At 39.7% G+C, this 19,525-nt stretch overlaps 1 protein-coding gene across 8 annotated transcripts in view; it reads right to left on the bottom strand.

Moving 5' to 3' along the window:
* Positions 1 to 19,525, bottom strand: part of MET (MET proto-oncogene, receptor tyrosine kinase) — a 165,983-nt gene that overhangs the window by 33,238 nt on the left and 113,220 nt on the right. For all 8 annotated transcript variants that reach the window (XM_050936038.1, XM_050936039.1, XM_050936043.1 and 5 more), the window contains 5 exons: positions 13,731 to 13,891; positions 12,289 to 12,391; positions 11,910 to 12,046; positions 8,964 to 9,128; positions 7,934 to 8,033 (listed from right to left, as the gene is read on the bottom strand). In XM_050936038.1, coding sequence (XP_050791995.1) covers positions 7,934 to 8,033; positions 8,964 to 9,128; positions 11,910 to 12,046; positions 12,289 to 12,391; positions 13,731 to 13,891 — 666 coding nt within the window. The remainder of the gene's footprint in view (positions 1 to 7,933; positions 8,034 to 8,963; positions 9,129 to 11,909; positions 12,047 to 12,288; positions 12,392 to 13,730; positions 13,892 to 19,525) is intronic.

Raw genomic sequence — 19,525 nt, forward strand, 5'->3', positions numbered from 1 at the left:
TGCATTTGTTACTTGGCTACCTGGTCACAAGGTGACCTACTGCTATTGCTGTGAAAACTGTATTTTAATCAACAGTATAACACTTATTGAACTTCAGTTCTGCAGTGAAATGCCCCAGTTTCTCTAGTAGTTACAGGGTTCTTTGATTTTTTTAAAAGAACTATCCTGGTGTCCTTCTGAAAAAACAACAGGTGGCAGAAATGTCCCAATGAGAGCTGCTCAGAATTTAACAGAATACATTTTAAATTCCCCTTATTTTTTGACCAGTGTTGGTCCCAGTGTTGCTATATTGCTCATTTTCCTGTGCACGGAGATCTGAGTTTTAAATCCTGCTCCGACCCCCTTCTTTCTGATTTACGGGTCGGTCTAAGGTAGAGCAGAATTTCAAAACTAAATTTGTATGCATGCTGTAGGGAGAAAGGAGATAGCTCTTCTTGCTGCTAAGACAATCTGGGATGCTGAAGATTAATGCAAACTCACATAGCAGGAACATATTATAAATGGGTGCTTCTCTCTCTCTCTTGTTGCTGTTGTGGGCCTCCCTGCAGATATTTAGGTGTGGGCTTTACTGCTTGCCATGTCAAGCTTTAACTGAAGGGCCTGTGAAACTCTCATCGACTTCAATGTTAGCAGGAACAGGGGAGAGGGATAGCTTGGTGGTTTGAGCACTGGTCTGCTAAACCCAGGGTTGTAAGTTCAATCTTTGAGGAGGCCGCTTAGGGATCTGAGACAAAATCAGTACTTGGTCCTGCTAGTGAAAGCAAGGGGCTAGACTCAATGACCTTTCCAGGTCCCTTCCAATTCTACAAGATAGGTATATCTCCATATATTATTTAACATCCTGGACCTAACTACATACAGGTGCCTTCCTTCCTGTAATGTCTTTTCAAATTCAGCTGGTTAAGAGCATTCAGAGAGTTAATAATTCATGATCGATTCCAAGGCCAGAAGGGACCATTGTGATAATCTAGTCTGACCTCCTGTATAACACAGGCCATAGAAGAATTCATAGAGCAGATATTTTAGAAAAACTTCCAATCTTGATTTAAAAATGGTCAGTGATGAGGAATCCATCATGACCTTTGGTAAATTATTCCAGTGGTTACCATCTCTGTCTGGTCCTTAACAGGTCCAACTCACTTGTCTCCTGCAACATAGCCAAGTTTCTTTGGCCCAATGGAACACTGCTGTAGGATTCTCTTTTTAACTCAAGTCTATGAACTCAGGTTTAACGCACCCTAATATATTAAAGTGACTAGCCTAGTATAAATCAATTGTTAAAAATAACTATTAAACAAGGTGGGGTCAAATCCTGAACTCATGTAAATCGTCACAGCAATTTACTCCAGTTGAGGATGTACTCTGGTATGTTTACTTCTGAATGCTGAGTGATGGGCCATGTACTGTAGTTCAAGTTTTATTGTGTCTAATGGACCTAGAAGATAATTTCAGTCAATGTGTTAATAACAAATGTATGATGAAAACATAGAATCAAGCTATTTTTTCCTTATTTATGACTAACCTTTTTAAAGATTCCTATAGCATTGTGCTGGTCAGCAAGTCATCACTAAAATACATATATTTATACAACTAAATATGTCTTAGGTAATCATTATACTTATTTGATTAATGTGAATTCATTACACATCTTATCTACTGTACAGTAGTGATGTCTTTTAAATCAATAGCAGTGGTATTCATAACTTTGTTTGTGGCTATCTGTTGGAATTGGTTCTGAAGCCATCTACTTTATCAGGCCGGTCTCTGAAGGGGATGCTCTCAGAGAATGATAAAAATCTAATAATACTCTTTAGAGGTGATGCAATGTGACTGATTGGTAAGGTCAAGATAAATCTTATTTGCAATGCCCTTTTTGTTACGTGATTTGACATGACATTTTTACCTTGAAATTGGTTTTAGCAATTGAAGAATATGATGGTTTAGTTTTCAAGAAATATTGAATTGAGAATCTATAAGGAAAGAATTATAATTCAATCAACTGCCTACTCAATTAAGATACTAGCTATCAGGCAGCACCTTTAACTTTAATTTAATTAGGTTTTAAAATACATTTACTTTAAAAGCTGAACCTGTGTTCTGCTTGTGACTATAATCTGCATCAGAAGAAAATGAGGAAGAAAAGATGCCAAAAATGTGGAGTGTTTCACAACTATATAGCAAATAAGTTTACCCAGCAGAGAATAATGACCCTTCACTTAATCCATTTGACTCACCACTTAAAGATACGTATTTTTGCCTTCATAAAATGTGACTCTTGTGGCAATTCATGAAAGCTTGATTTACAGAACCTGAACTTCAATCCACAGTTTGATTTTTTTTTAACAACAGGATAAAGAGCAGAAATCTTTCTCCACATTTAAGGGGTCACCCAGCAGCTGACCCAAATAACACAGGACAAATGTGATTTGAAACTGTCAGAGAGGGGCAGAGAGGAGAACTTCGCCTTTGACACAGAGTCTAAAATTTTGGAGTTTTCCAATGATGAATGAAAGATGGATGAAATCTACAGCAATTTGGGAGACTTTTATATTGTCTCTGCTCTCCTAGATATCTGTATCTCAGGGTCCAAAGGGTGATTTCTTAGTAATCTGGTAGACGACAAAATGAGAGGTAGGGATTCAATGGCCAGTTTGGGGAGTGCAGTCTCCCATCTCAACAGGATTTTCTCTCTTGGTGAGAACATCGGAGGTAACCTTACTTGGTCTGCTGGTCATGAAGATCTGTCACAAAATGCGCCATCCTTTGCAAGGACAAATGCTGCTGTTTAGGCTGGTGCACCATAGGTATTAATGATTCAGTGGCATCTGCCCCTATTTCTCTTCTAGTCATCTTATTGGATGAAAACACAGAAAACAGAGTGTCTGGTCCAGGTGGTACAAACTCCAAGCTGTCAGATCTCTGCATCAAACAGCAGATAGAGCTACACCCTCACCTGATTCTGGCTTCCTGATTCTGAAGGTCAGACCTGGCCTCAATATAAATTTCAGCTGCTAACAGTTCTACTGCTCGCTTAGGGTCTTTAATGGACTCTACATCTTTGGAGGATTGGTGTATCTTCAGCACTCCCCCTTTTTGCCCATACCAGGAGAGATGCAGGACCCACCAGCATATGCAGGGAGTTCCTCTCCAACAAGGGAATTCTCTGCTGGGCATTTGTGGCAGGCTTAAAGCCGCTGTGTATGACTGAGGTAATCCAGCTAGAGAATCTGACCCTCAGTATCTCTTAGGGGGAGGCAGTAAGTTTTTCAAGAAAGGAAATGATGTCATGATGGGTAAGGAATGGTGTCCCTAGACTGTTTATCAGAGGGTGGAGATGGATGGCAAGAGAGAGATCACTTGAGCATTAACTGTTAGGTTCACTCCCTCTGGACCACCTGGCATTTGCCACTGTCGGTAGACAGGATACTGGGCTAGATAGACCTGTGGTCTGACCCAGTATGGCCATTCTTATGAGCTTCTGTGATTTCCACGGAATGGAATAAACCAGCAAAGTTACCTCCAACATTATCTCAAAGCTACCCTAGACCCCATGATCCCAGGCTTTAGGGTTTGATGGGTACTACACACATGGATAGATTCAGGATATCCCAAATCTGAGAAAGCTTTTATACTATTCCTTTAATCTCATGGGAGGTGACTGGGAATAGATGTGAGAGAGCAGCATCACAGGGGAGCAATTAAAAGATTCTCAAGGCTATTCAATGGAAGGGGCTAGATATTGTGGGCCCAGTTTTGTAAATGCTTGAAATGAAAACATAATGAGAAAAGAGATTATTTTATGCTGTTACAATGCCAAAGCCACAAAATACCTGGCCTGATAGCAGGACAAATCCATATTGGATCATAGATGTGACAACTGACTATATTTTACAGATTGTGGAGGTAGAGGAGGGTCTGTCTAAAAATCTAAGTACTTCCTAATTTTGCACCTCAGACACCATGGGACATTCCTTGATAGAGGAAGTTAAGAGTATGAATATACTGTCCAAATCAATGGATGGGGATGAGGGTGGGCCAGACCTCTACAGTAGAAAATTCCCGAATGACCACTTGTTTGCTATTAGGGAATCAATGCAAAGTACAGGCTTTCAAAGAGAAAATATTGACCTCAAATGCTTAGGGGACAGAAGAGATCCATTAATAAGACTTACAGTAGAGGTTAGAAGGACTTCGTTTTGCAGGCAGGCACATGAGCTCAAAATTCGTTTCCAGACGGTAGGGCCAGATTATACAAAGCCTTTATATAACCGCACAAGAAAGAAGGAGCCTCTCTCCTCCTGCTATCCTCAGCCTGGGATGGGACATACAAGAGCTCTTCATTAGGGAATGCAAGGCCTCTGAAGAGCTAGTGCTATTCTTGAAACTAACTAGAGCTGGTTAGACAGTGGAATTTCCTTCCAAAAGGAAATTCCAACTTCTCAAAATCTGATTTCCATCTGACTTGGAAGGAAGGGTCAAAATTTCAACATCACAGAACAGAAATTCTGAAAAAATTCAATTTGGAAACATCAGAATGTTTCATTTCAATAATGCAGAATTATTTAGTTACAATATGGGGAAATGTTTTGATAATGTCAAAGTGTTATAATATTTAATATAAAACAGTAAATACAATATATGCAATATGAAAATTAACACGAATATAAGAAAGTCTAAGTGAAATAAATCAAAATGATAAAGTGGAAACGAAACACTTTCATGTTACTGAAATTAAATGTTCTGACATAAAAAAGAAATGAGAAAACCTAAATGATTCCTGTCAAAAATTTTGTCATGAAATATTTTGATTTTGAGAAAACAGCATTTTCTGATGGAAAACTATTCCACTAATTTTTTTTGACCAGCTCAAACACCGACTTCTTCAAAGGGCTGAGGAGAACAGGCAGAGCAGATCAAACTCTCTCCAAAGCTGGCTAATTACTGTGTTCCCTAAAGCTTCAGGCTGCCCAGCACTTCCTGCAGCTCCCACTGGGGAAGTCAACTTCTGTGCACACATATTGCTCATCATGGAGCTGTGGCTCTATGTCATATACATGCAGGGAACGTGGATGCTCTGGATCCTAGCTGAAGGAAATGGAAGGAAGAGTAATATCTCCTCCTCTTGACACTATCGTAGCTCCTGTGTGTGTTCCTCATAGTTTAGGGCTCAAAGTTCACAATGTGGGATGGGATAGGCAGCAGCCAAGCCCACTCTGCACCACCAACCACTTGATACGAGTCAGCTCTGTGTTCTTGGGGAACCAGGGTGCAGTATCTAGACCCCCTGTCCCGCACAACAGTCTCTGCTTGAACCCAAACTGATTAGAGACAGCGCTTGCAGAGAGCAGTGAAGAGCGTTGGGAGACACACCTAGACCTCTCCTGACAAGGGTGACAAGATTAAGACATCTCTATTTGCATATAGAATGGAGAGCAGAGACAACTTTAGCCTCATCTGCATGAAAGATGGGACAGGGATTAGCGTACAGAATGAAGAACAGAGAACCCACTGAACTCTGGGACCAGAAAAGCAGGCAAGCACTGCATCATGGGAATCTCTGCTCCAGATGTTAATGAACCTACACCTGCCCACACTCAGCAGTTATCAGACCAATTCTAGTAATGAATCCTTGACTGATATCCAAAATATTGAAGCAATAGTTGCATTGCGAGCTCCCTGGAAGAAAACACCACCCATAGCCAAGAGCGATCAGCTCCTATTGTATTGGAGCATGAGCTTTCATGGGTGAATACTCACTTCACCACAGGACTCTTTGCTGCTTTTACACCACCAGACTTACACGGCTACTCTTCTGATACTCATCTCCTATTGTCTAACCTAAAGAAAATCTTTGAGTCATCAGTTTACACATAAACAAAACTAGTGTTCTCCCTTGAACCACTGCTGTTACCTATGTTCAAGTAAGTGTTCTGATGCTTAGATCCAAACTATGCATCAGTTCCACTGGGACTCCATCTTCTCCTGACTGATTGTTCTGGGGGCTCTGCCTGTCTCCAGCACTCAGGACCCTGAGCTACCACTATTGCCTGAGAACCCCGACCAGTTCAAGCCTCATGGAGTGGGTGAGATCCCCCTCTTTCTTGTTCTCTTTTTTCCTTTCTATCTTAGGTATTAACCTTTAATAATGTATGTTATGCTGGTTTAGGCTCTCCTTGTGTAGTTATCACTATTATTCAATAAATAATTTTATGGTTAAGCTGGTTCCTTCTCTCTCTCTCTCTCTGAACTTTACTCTTTCGTGTTTTTAGCTTCCCCCATTTACTCTGCAGCAACGCTTCTTTTACCTAAGCTAAAGATCCCTGCAGCATCCAAAATACTGTGGGGTTTGCTGATCAAGTAGGTTACTGCCAGTACAATTGTGATGTGAGAGTGGGGATAGGGACATGCTGAATCTGGGACACATAAGGGTAGCAGCTTGGGAGTGCTGCTCGACCCAGTCCACTCAGACTTGCTCTGTTAACGTATATGTGTGTGTGTGTGTGTTCATCCAGTTCTGGGGCTGGAGGAACCCAGCCCTAGTGAACCTAGGTCCTGCAGGATAGCTCCACTGGGAGGGGACTTGCATAAGGGAGGAGTAGAGCTCCATATGAAAACATACATGACACAAGCAGTACATTGACAGAATTACAGAAACCTCCCTGCCCCAGAAGAGTAACCTGAATAAATGAGCCTACCCCAAAGTAATGGGCAAATCTGGCAATACCCTGCAGGATCTGAGTGCTGACCCTGTCAATATTAACTCCCCCTTCTTCTCCCTTTGCAATGTGGAACCTGCCGTGAGGAATAAATCAGGGGGCAGGGACTGGTGGCGGAATGACTGGCAGTGAAACTCAATAGGAGGTAGGCCGGCACAGAAGCACAAAAACCCAGGGAGCATAGCAACAGGCTCCAATGTTTTATTCTTCTTCAATGATTTAATTTAAAATGTAAAAAAAAAAGTGTGATGTGATTTCTTATTTGTGCTTATCTTTATGTTTGCTTTTTTGAACTGTGCTTTGCAATTTAACTTGAGTTGAATCATCACTCATGTCTCAAGCACAGGTCCAGTCTCACACCGTTAAAGTCAAAGGCAGTTTGGCAGTTGGCTTCAATTGGAGCATAATCTGTGCCTACTATTTAATTATTTTCTTTGCACTATTTTATTGCTCTCAAATTGCAAAGCTCCTCTACAGCATGCTTTATAAAATATTATTATTATTAGTGCTAAACAGATTTTAAAAATATAGTTTTCAAATGATCACTGAGCTTTGTTGCATGTAGTGGAATCAATCAGAATTATGCAGATAATAAAATCTGGGACTGATCCTGTTCTCAATGGAGTCAATGGAAAACCTCCCTGAAACAAGGAGGGGCTTCTCCCCAGCTTTCAAACACTCACTATTATGCCCAGTCTATTTTGGGAAGGTTCATTTTCTGACCCCAACCAAGTACCATAAAAGAAAACAGTCTTTTAACTCACTCCTTTCCCCCCTAGCATCAAATTCCACTGGTCTCTGGCCCTCCTTCTCCTGGCAGCTTTCCAATTTGGGTCCCCTCTATTTCCTTCCTGGGGCAGTAGCCCCAGGGCTGCTTCCCTGAGCACCTGGCCCATTGCTCCAGGGACCCAGACACAGCCTGTCCCACCCATTCTCTTCCCTCTCTTATTTCCTGCCCTTGGGCAGCCCTTTACTGGCCCACTTGTGGCCTAGCCCCCTTGAGTTGGCTGGATTGGGCTTATCTGCTCTGACAGGGGCACTGGGCCCAGTTCTACTCACAAGGACCAGTTCCCCTGTGACACTTCTGTTGACTCCAGTGGGGGCAGAATCAAGCCCCTAAAGTACAAGGTACAAACAAGCCAGGCTGACCAAAGAGAACAGAATCATTCAGGTTACGATGATGAGATGATATTTTATCATCCAGGAGGCTGACTCACCACAGTGAAGTTCTTTCCTAGCTTAGGTACAGTGATCACCATCTGAGGAAGATACACTGAATTCAAGTGGATTCCGTAAACTGTGATTGTGCTCCCACCACTGGTAAAAATTAAAAAAGAATCATTACTATTCTAGAAAAATCCATATAATCAAATATGTTTTAGATCAAATTACATCATGGAACCAAAATCAAAGACATACAAACTGAATAGGAAATACAAGCTGAAATATAGCTTATAGTAGTGATATTTATTTCTGGGAATTAAGTTTCTTTCACACTCAAGATAAAAAACAAACAAACAGGAACAAAAGCGAAAAAAATAATGTAACAAACTGAATAACTGTATTTAATTTCTGATACACCAGAACAAAAAAAGGAAATGTGCATTTAAAAGGAAGATAAAAAAGAATCCTAAGTATTTGCTAGCGTATTTTGCACATTGCTTTCAACTGCTGACTTGTTTGCAGACAGATGGTTGTGTTCAAGATAGATAATAAGATATATATATGTACAGTCCTGCATATCCGCAGATATGTGCTTTATATCTGCGGACCATGTTTGCGGATCGCGAATCAGATGCAGATATACATTTTGTATGGCGCAGGGCTCTACATGTGCGCACATGCAAAAATAGTATTATCGTGAAAACAGATCTCACATACGTATGATTGAGTTGTGCTGCCTTAGGACCCCTTACTTCCCTGCATCTTACTGAATTGTCATGTTAAAATTATTTACCACTGTCATCAATGGACTGTCTGAACATCGTAGCTGGATGCATGTAGTTTAGCTGGACATTGAAGATACACTCAGCAGCAGTGAAGTTAAATCATGTTCAAAAATTGACAGAAAAATCCACCCCTTCACCTTTATAAGGAAATGATCTATCCTCTGCAACCAGACCATAATAGAAGCAATTGGCATGGCAGCTAGAGATAAAACATCCAATTTCTCTTGACAGATTTTTGCCCAAAGGTGTCATTCTCCCATTCGTTACTTTCCTGTATCTATGAGACATTTTTACTCACCTAAGAAAAGATTTAGCTGGATGAATTTTAAAAACAATAGGGTCTTCCTTATATGTAAAATGACCCTTAGCTTCTCGAATAGCTAAATCAATCTCCATTTTAACAGGATATTCCGATGAAGTTCTTTGTGCAGGTGTGTAACACACGACAGTGTTATCAGATTCACTGAAAGGAAAGAAGAAGGGAACTTGTCTTGCAATAATCACAAAACACATAATCTGTTGAAAACACAATCCTAAATTAGGCCCTGATTTTGCAGGAGGATCCACTAGCACAAATTGCCACCGGGGCCCAAACAAGCAATTCACATTGCAGCATCAGGGCCTCAAAAGTAAACATGAGATGAGGATGAGACAATAATGTCATCTATGCTAAACAGTCTTTGAAATGTGGTTTCCTTGTCATCCCAGTCCTGCTCTGATGAGAACAGACTGACGTACAATCTTTGTAATGACCCTGGCCCTCCAAAAACTGGCTCTGTGACGTTAAACTGGGATTTTGCTCTTGGAGAATATTAACATTTTAAGCCTATTCCAACTACCTTGCACATATATGGCCACACAAGGCCAGAACTTTAGCTGTAGTAAATTGCTGTAGCTCCATTGAAACTGATGGATCTATCCTGATTTACATCAGTTGAGGATCTGGCCCATAGCCTTTAATAATGAGGCAAAGGGCTTTTACTAGGTAGGCTTTGAAAGTCATCTAATACTGTACATGTGGAAGTGGCCTAAGATGACTGTGTGTCACCCAGCACAGGTCACAGGGCCTTTCAAAAGGTGAAGGAAGAATGAACAAAGGTCAATACTAAAAAAAATAAGGACAAAAGACCATATTGTAATCACGTAGTGGTGATAGGGGTAGAGAATAAGACGGAGAATATCTTATTGCCCTTATATAAATCCAAGGTACACCCACGCCTTGAATACTGCGTACAAATGTGGTCTCCTCATCTCAAAAAATATATACTGGCATTAGAAAAGGTTCAGAGAAGGGCAACTAAAATGATTAGGGGTATGGAATGGGTCTCATATGAGGAGAGATTAAAGAGGCTAGGACTTTTCACCTTGGATAAGAGGAGACTAAGGAGGTATATAAAATCATGAGTGATGTAGAGAAAGTGAATAAGGAAAAGTTATTTACTTGTTCCCATAATATAAGAACTAGGGGCCACCAAATAAAATTAATGGGCAGCAGGCTTAAAATAAATAAAAGGAAGTTCTTCTTCACACAGCACACAGTAAACTTGTGGAACTCCTTGCCTGAGGAGGTTGTGGGTTTAAAAGAGAACTGGATAAATTCATGGAGGTTAAGTCCATTAATGGCTATTAGCCAGGATGGGTAAGGAATGGTGTTCCTAGCCTTGTTTGTCAGATGGTGGTGATGGACAGCAGGAGAGAGATCACTTCATCATTACCTGTTAGATTCACTCCCTCTGAGGCACCTGGCATTGACCAGTCGGTAGACAGGCTACTGGGCTGGATGGACCTTTGGTTTGACTCAGTATGGCTGCTGTTCTGTTCTTATGATTTGGCTGCAGTGGAGGCTAAGTTTGTCTTTGGGGGGAGGTGAGAGTCAACTTGTGCCTTTATGTATTCAGTAGTTTGAGAGATCAGTGGATGTAAGGCTCATCACTTTCTCTTACACCAATGAAACTCAGGAGTAACTTAACCAAAATCAGTGGAGTTACACTAGTGTAAAACAAGTACGGGTGTGAGGAGAATCAAATTCATTGCCTTAACAAACTGAAACAGGCTCCCAATGGGCAACAATATTTTTATTATTTTGAAGTATTTTTCATTCTTCCTGCAGTCACATTTGCAGAGGAGGTATGCCATTATTTTGCATGAGCAATTCTTATAATTTACAAAAAACCATACACGATACAATACTTTGCTTCCCTGCAAGGTAAGCATCTCCATTTTACAGACTGGGAAATGGAATTTCAGAAAGCTCAAATGACTTGGTCAAGAATGTACATTAAATCAGTGTCAGAGCCAGGAATGAAATACAGCCCACCTAACTCTGGGTCCTGTACATTAACGCATAGACCATTGTTCTCTCATGTGACCCACAAGTGTGAGTTTTTGCCATTAGGTTTCTCCATAACCATGTGGAAAAACTCAAAATTTAGACCAATTGTGCCCCCAAAAAAATGGGTACAATGTCCATTACCTGAAATATGCATCACACCCATTTAACCCAGGATAGGACTGGACACAATGTATGTAACAATAACTGCAACATCAGCGTTAGTACAGTGCCTAGTCCTGGTCCATGACTGGGGCTAAGCACTACAATAATACAAATATTATTATTGTAGATTAGCAAAATAGCCGGCAACTTCACGACATTTCTCAGCCCCAAACCTATAGCTATTATTTAACGATTACACGGAAGTAGCATGTAGGATACGTCTACACAGCAAAACAAAACCTGCAGCAGCCAGTCTCAGAACTCGAGTCAACTGAGCCCTGGTGCGGTGGGAAGTCTTTGAGATCTCAAGCAGGTCAGGCCCCCCTGTGCTAGATGCTGCACAAACATATAGCAAATACCTCAACGGTCTTAAAGACAAGATATAACAGATGGACCAGATGAACAAATGGGTTGGCATGGGGGTGGGGCAGACAAAAATAATAGGATGTGTGCAATTCTTATACAGTTAGGAGCTGTTATCACAACTTGCCATCACCTTTTTACTTCCTCTCGGGCTGTAGTGAAATGTACACATTACAGAAGAGGTGAAATCTTCTCCTGACCTGTAGGGCACAGGGACCACACCTGTGCCCTACACTGAAAGCTAGCACATTCAAATACTCTGCACATGTACTACAGTGCCACTTCTACATAGCATCAGGGGATGGGTTCATTTACTTTGTATGTTCAAAACATTTAATAAAACCCAGTTCATAATACAAAGCAAACACAGCCTTGTGAATATAATACCTTTTTAAGGTGCATGGTTTTCCACCAACGTAAATCTCTCTGGATTTTCCACTCTTTAAGTGTTTCCCTGATAATGTTAATAATGTTCCACCGAACTTGGGACCATAGGTGGGAGAGATACTTGTTATTACAGGATTCTGTAGGGGTAAAAAGAATAATTTGTCTTGTTAAATTGTGCTTCAATATCTTTAAAAAAGGATATTAAAATTTATAATCATAGTATTCCTAGCACTTTAATGAGGCAACAATGACACAAACAGGAACATAGGAATTGCTGTGCTGGGTCAGATCCATGATCCATCTAGTCCAGTATCCTGTCTCCTGTTTTAATTAATAATTAAATTAACTTTGGCATTACAATTTTAATCAGAGTGCTTACCACATAGGAAAATGTGTTGAAGGAAGATATGCCATGTCCACTTGAAACACTGCTTGTTATATTAAAACTTGGGTTCTTTGCAGCAGCAACAGTGCATTCTAGCCTTTGAAAAACAAAAATCAAGATGGTTTCTATTTTGTTTTCTGGACTATTACGTATGAAAATGAAGTCACATGAACTCACAACAATACAGCATCCATACTAAACAAAAATAAAAAAATCCATCTGAATGATGGATACTTTAGAAATAACAATCTAATGAACTGTAGTTATTTAGTATCACACTAAACTTCACATCACTATAGTGTTTGTATTTAGCCAGGGAAAATTATGTTGGTATATTGAATATTATACTTCTGAAAACACTGAACATGTGACAGAAAACCAATGTATCTTATACATGTAATGGTTACTCTGTTTTAAAAATTTCTCTTTACACCTGAATTTTGTCAGGCAACAAAACTGTACAATGATTAGCTTCTTGTTTTAATTGAAACCTTACTAAAAAAATAAATTAGATTGTAATGACAATATGCATCATTACATTATATATAGACAATAGATATAGTCAATTTCTTTTCATTAAATTGTTTTCTTTGCCATGTTAAACTATTCAGGAGAGTTATCATTGCATAGCAGTGACATCTCTTTAGAAAGGAAAGAGCACATCTTTGCACAGTTTAAGATAGCAACAGTGGCTATACATGGCATTTTCTATCCGGAACTAGATGGATAGTGATGTATCTAGCAAGACCCTGAGACAGCAGGTTGCTTTATCAATACATTGGCATATGTAAACAGCTGAAAGAGAATATTCATAGAATTTGCCAGATGCTAACCAACATCTCTGTCTTGGCCACAGTGAGCTTAAGACTTTCATCCTGGTCCCTCTGCCAACCATCAGGAAAATACAGAAACAGTTTTGTTAGTGTCTGAGGCAGAGGAGATGTCCAAAGAGTCATCAGACTATGGATGACAATAATGCATGTATCCCCTCATCATCTCCCCAGTAGCTTCTCAAATTTGAAAGAGAGAGATGGCAAAACTGAGTCGTATGGGACCTTGACAAAGGCATCTTAGTTATGAAGAGCAGTTATTCATTACCACCTTCTTGGATCTCACTAACAGTAACAAGCAGAACTTTCCTAAGACCCTTTCATCTTTGCCAGGTCCCACGGATGTGGCAGCGCACCTCATGGTCAATCGCAGTAAAGACTACTGAAAGAACTATCAGCCTTAGCTAGGATATCAGACCTCCGACATGGAGGCCCTCAATGGATTCCCCTTTTGTGAGGAGATTGTTGCCTAAGACTAATGCTGTTTCTATACTATTGTATGGGTCTGAAACCTGGGAACTGGAGGAAGCCAGATGTTGGAGAGCTACAATCCAGCAAGGGAAGAATCTAAGGGATTTACTATGCAGGACATTTTAAGTATCTTACTTGTTTTTGTTGCTAACTTTTGATTCCAGAGTACAAGGCTTTCCTCCTATATGGACTGCTGTATTTTTTAAGTCAAATCTATTATTTTTGCTGAATCCAAAGTCCCAGCCACACACAGTAAGTCTTGTTCCGCCTTCTAATGGAGCGCTCCTTGGGACAATCTATAAGAAAAACATATACTGTTATACCAGTTTTGCTAGAACTTCAGATGAATTTTACATAATGTGCAAAGGAGAAGAATAGTTTTATAGAAGCACTTTTTCTGGTAGACGGTATCCTACCATTTATCTTAATTGTTCATCACCCTTCACTCATCACATTATGGGCTCCCTCAGACAGTAGCAATAAATAACAAAACCTTTGCTAGAAATCTTTGAGAGATAGTGTTTAGGGGCACTAAACAAGCTGTGCATTGTAACAATCTTTTTAATCCTCCTGAATCTTGTCTTTTACGTCCCATTTCTGGTATGTTAAACATACAATGTATGTATTTTATTACAAGCTGAATGCTGAACAAAAAAGAGTCCAAAAATGACCATGTAACTTTTTTGTTAGCTTGATGAAAGGGCAGGTATGCACAATGGAGCAGCTTCAAAGGCATCTTAATTAGATATTGCTTTGGCAGTTACAAAGTTAATGAGACTTCTACTATTCTTTGACTAAAACCTGTTACATTTGGTTACTTCTAATTCTGAGTTAAAAATAAACTACCTCTGGGCAACATAGTGACAATCTAGAAGGAAATGCTTTTTTTCTGTATATTGTAAATTGTGTTGTAAAATAGAACAATGGTGGGAAAAATGTAGAAACACTATAGAAGTTGTACAAACCTCAGTTAAGGTATTCAGCAAAGCACTGCCAATAAAAGTCTAAAAGACACGGGGCTTTAGGGTTGATGTGCACTTTTAACAATACTGCCTAAGTTTGCAAACATTCCAGTCACTACCAGATAATCAACAGGGAACAAAAGACTTAACTTACACTTGTGATCATAGTAGTTAAATGTCTTTGGCTTAATGCTCCTAGTGATAGCACATTTGCCCTTAAAATCCAATACAATTGTGCCTTTCATAAACTCTACTTCTGCACTCTCAAGCTCAAAGAAAACTGCTGAAGAACTATGTGGCTATTATTTCATCTAAAATCCAGTAAGACAGGCTCATTTCCTTTCAACTCTCCTAGTAGCTATAAATGAAGATTCTCAGAAATGAAACTGTAGGTAAAAAGCTGTTGAGAAATACTTCACAGGAATTATATCATATATTCTATACTGTGAAATTTATTACTGTCATCAAAAAACAGAAGAAGCTCATTGAAAGCAGTGTGAGTCTTTCCATTGACTTCAACAGGCTTTGGATCAGGCTGTGACTGAGCAAAGCACAGGGGACCTATCCAAGTGCTGCAGGGAATGGAGTTAGAGCAAAATAGAGATGCCCACATAGCCACTCAGCACATTATACTACAGCCAGTATTACACCTTCTGCAGTACAGGGCACTAGGTCATAAGGGGTTTGTGTTCACTGGTTCTCAGTGTTACATTTTCCTTATTTGTTTTTTGTTTCTAGGTCCCCAAAGAGACTGACTTTGTATCGTTGCCCCTGATCCATGTAACTCAGCATGCACTCTGCCTCTGGGGTAACACTCACTATGGAGCCCTAGCAGGGAATGAAATTGTTTTGTAGAGGTGAGGGAAATCCCACTGTCTGAACAATAATGCACAGGTCAGTAGCATTTGAATATCCCTATTTGTAGCCAGTCAGCTATCAAATAAGGAAATTAAAAGCAAACTTTACAAAACTATGCAATATTGTAAGCAAAGGGACTTACTTGACCCCTCTCAAATTGCCTTATTCCTCAAAGGTAGGGTGTGACATCAGCCATATAATATATGCTGGGGGATGACATGAATCAAGGGATAACAAATCTAGCCATTACATCCTGCAAAACAAGCTTAAAAGGTAAGTTTTAGAAGTGGATATTAAAGGATAAAAGAAGTTTCTGATCTTGTGTGATTCTTTATGTTGAATAAAAGGGCCTGAAATGAGTTCTAATTCATTTATTTATTTTTATTCTGTTTGTTTTGTACCTTAAATATATCAAGAGTCCAGCCTTATTTTCCAGACTTTTTCTTGGAGGATTCACAGAAACTGAATTGTAAGTCTTCTGAAGGGTGTTTAACAAACAGGTCTTTCTGAGAACTCTCATAGTGCATTTGTATTAATTAGGTGTTAACAAAAGTAAACAAAAAATGAACAGTTCTAAACAGTCTGAAACTCAGGACTTGTCTACCTGTTTTAATTAGAAGAATTTACGGAAGAAGTGGAGAACTAGTAAGAGTAAGAAAACATCACAGATAACAACAATGAAACCCAGTTCACGGCTTGATCCAAAGCCCTTTGAAGTCAAAGGGGGTCTTTCCATCATCTTCCCTGGGCTTTGGATCAGGCCTTAAATGAAAGCAGAAGTGATTTTTATGCAGAAAGTTTAAAACTCAGTTTTTTCACTTGGTTTTAACAGCCACCATGTTTAACTCAAATACTCTATAAACTGTTGAAAGAAAAGATGTTAAAAATTCAACAGCTCCATCCCTTCAATTAAGGGACAAGAAAGCTCACAATGCACACCTGAAACCTTGAATGAGTCCTCCTATTAAACAGGGAAGAAAAGGCCTGACATTCTTGATAATTCTAAGATAAAAAGCCACCCTGTTTAAAAATAGCAACAAAACCTCTCAGGGCTTCTTTATATACAGTAAACAAGCAAGATTGGACACAACCCTATTTTTTCTCCTGTGCAGTTCACCTGCCACAGTGACCTGGATTCCACAATTAGAGCATTGCAATTTGTTCCATTACCAAGTTATCTCTGATGAGATCCATCCAAGACTCCCAGATTTGATTTAGCACTGTGTGTCCAGGCTGAGAAAATGCACTTATTTGTTGGTATAAGCAAAGCATTTCGATAGGTGTACTGTGCCAAACAGTTGAGTGTTCAAAGAAACCTGGTCTGTGAGAATTGGAGTTGTTTGTCTCACCAACAACTAGCTGTGTTTTTCTATACGGCACAATGGGGGGATTCCGTCTGTTTTTACCATTTAGAGAATGTTTGGCCAGCAGCAGTTTGGAGTGCAAGAATCCTGCAGAGAACTTTCCAGCTGGGCGAATGGTCACTGGGGCCCAAAACTTCAAGTGAAGAGCTGGGATATTTAAAGCAAGGGGGCAATAACTGGGAAATATACAAGGCTCCAGTAGAAAAATATTGGACTCCTTTCCTCCTCTCTATAGGGAGAAAATCCCCCAGTAGATTTTTCATTGAATAAAATGCTATGGAATACACTGGGAAAGATTTTTTCAGAGCCTGATCCAAATCCCACTGAAGTCAACAGTAGTCTTACCATTGACTTCAGTGGGCTTTGGATCAGGCCCTCAAAGCATCTCTTATAGACTCATAGACTTTAGGGTCAGAAGGGACCAATATGATCATCTAGTCTGACCTCCTGCACAAAGCAGGCCACAGAACCCTACCCATCCACTTCTATAACAAACCCCTAACCTATGTCTGAGTTATTGAAGTCTTCAAATTGTGGTTTGAAGACCTCAAGCTGCAGAGAATCCACCAGCAAGTGACCCATGCCCCACGCTGCAGAGGAAGGCGAAAAACCTCCAGGGCCCCTGCCAATCTGCCCCAGAGGAAAATTCCTTCCCGACCACAAATATGGCGATCAGCTAAACACTGAGCATGTGGGCAAGACTCACCAGCCAGCACTCAGGAAAGAATTCTCTGCAATAACTCAGATCCCATCCCATCTAACATCCCATCACAGACCACTGGGCATATCTCTTGCATCTGATTCAGGTGAAAGATATCATATAACATATTTAAACCCTCTGCCTCCCTGAAATCTTGCTTACTTTTTGTGGGATTTTAGGATTGAATGTCAAATATCATGCAAAGCAGGTTTCCTCCATTTGTTAGGAACAAAACATGCTTAACTTTTGTATTTTATGCACATGGGTTTAAAGATAGAACAGAAAAAGATTAATAATCTGTTTAAAATATTTTTTCAGTAATAATGTTAAATGTCATGGTCAAGCAGAGCAAGAAATTTGCCTTAACAGCTAGCAATCCACAGGGAATTAAGCACTTAGCTGCATTATTTTCCTTCCAAGACTCCTAGAAACAAGTTTCACAGACTTGTGCATGCTGAAATGTAAACCTTTAGGAGAGTCACTTTAAAGGTCAATCGCTGCCACATATTAACTGAAATTTAAAACACACACACACACATTTGAACACAGGGCACTAAATTATAAATAAGTATGAAAAAACGTACGAAATCTTGCGCTCTTTAAAGTTCTAGGGGTCCACTCCTGCAATCCCCACTTGTACTGAGAAACACTTTATTGAGAGGAATCATTGCATTGAACTGAAAGGGATTACCTTTATGAGTCAGCACTACTCAATGTACGGATTGCAGAACTGGGCTCTACAGGAGAGGTTTTAAGAATGGTTCAGTGCACTCAACTCTGTATGAAGTCAAAGTACGTGCTCAGCATATCTGAAAATCAGAACCTACGCACAAAATAAGTTATGTTGTATAGCTTTGAACAGTTTGGTCTTGTAGAAACATCATATGTATATATTTAATTATGATGGCAATGGAGACTCTCTGGGCTTGATTCTCCACTGCCTTGTATCCAGTGTTATGCACCCATGTACATGTGTGATTCACAAAGTCATAGACTTTTAAGGTCAGAGGGTCATAAGATCATCTAGTCTGGCCTGTATAACACAGGCCATAGAATGTTGTGCACTTGTACAAAGCGAGTGTAAAGCATTCTCATTATTATTTTACAGCCCTTTGCACAGATGTAAATGACTGCACAAGACAGTGGAGAAGCAGTGCCATAATAATTTTGGAATTCATAAGCCTAATATAAACATAAATAAAACTTTTGTAGGTTTGGTTCCCATTAAAATTTCATTGTTTGTTGATTGGGTTTTGCCTACTTTACCCCCAGAGTGACTTTGTATTTGAAACACAAATGTAGACTAGAAAAACAACCATTTAAAATGTTTTTTTTAATAGGTTATTAACAAAACTAAAACTTCTTTTAGCAGCTTTGCTTGGATATTATGTTTAAGCAGTTGCAGCATGTGAAATCACCCATCTCTTCTGGGTTTGGTAAAATATTTATTTTAAAAAGTGTCTCTCTCTCTGTGCTTAGTCTTTCAAGTTTCTAAGTTTCATCCCTATTTATAAGTTCAGATGTGCAAAAGGAATAAGAATTTAACACTGTATACATCAGTAAAAACAATGGCTATAAATGTTACAAGCAGGTTTTATGCTTGTTCTCTGCTCCATTTACTAGTATATTAACTGCTCCATGAAACAAGGCCTTCATAATTGTGTCACACTTAACACAAAACGATTTGGTTAAATGCACAGTCAGCCAATACAAATCTTGCCTTAATCATAGCTAAATGAAAACAGCAACGAGCTAGTGGGCTCTTTGATTATCAGTGTAATTTTGCTCTTGTGTACTTTTTAACATTTATGGTGTCTTCTACAACTGAAAGCCGCTTTCAGCTGTCCTCTTTCCCAGGGACAGAGCCACAGACTCTTCCCTACCCCAAGGCCATGCACATGGCAACCAGGTCTATGGGAATGACACTCAAGAAACTGTCAAAGCTGGGGAGATGTTTGAAAAAGCACCTGGCCTAAAGATGTCTCCTTGGTTAGAAGCTCTGTTACAGAGCTTAGGTAAGGAAGAGAGAGGATGCCATCAGGCCAA

The sequence above is a fragment of the Gopherus flavomarginatus genome, chromosome 1 (genome assembly GCF_025201925.1).
Source record: "Gopherus flavomarginatus isolate rGopFla2 chromosome 1, rGopFla2.mat.asm, whole genome shotgun sequence".
Taxonomy (NCBI): domain Eukaryota; kingdom Metazoa; phylum Chordata; order Testudines; family Testudinidae; genus Gopherus; species Gopherus flavomarginatus.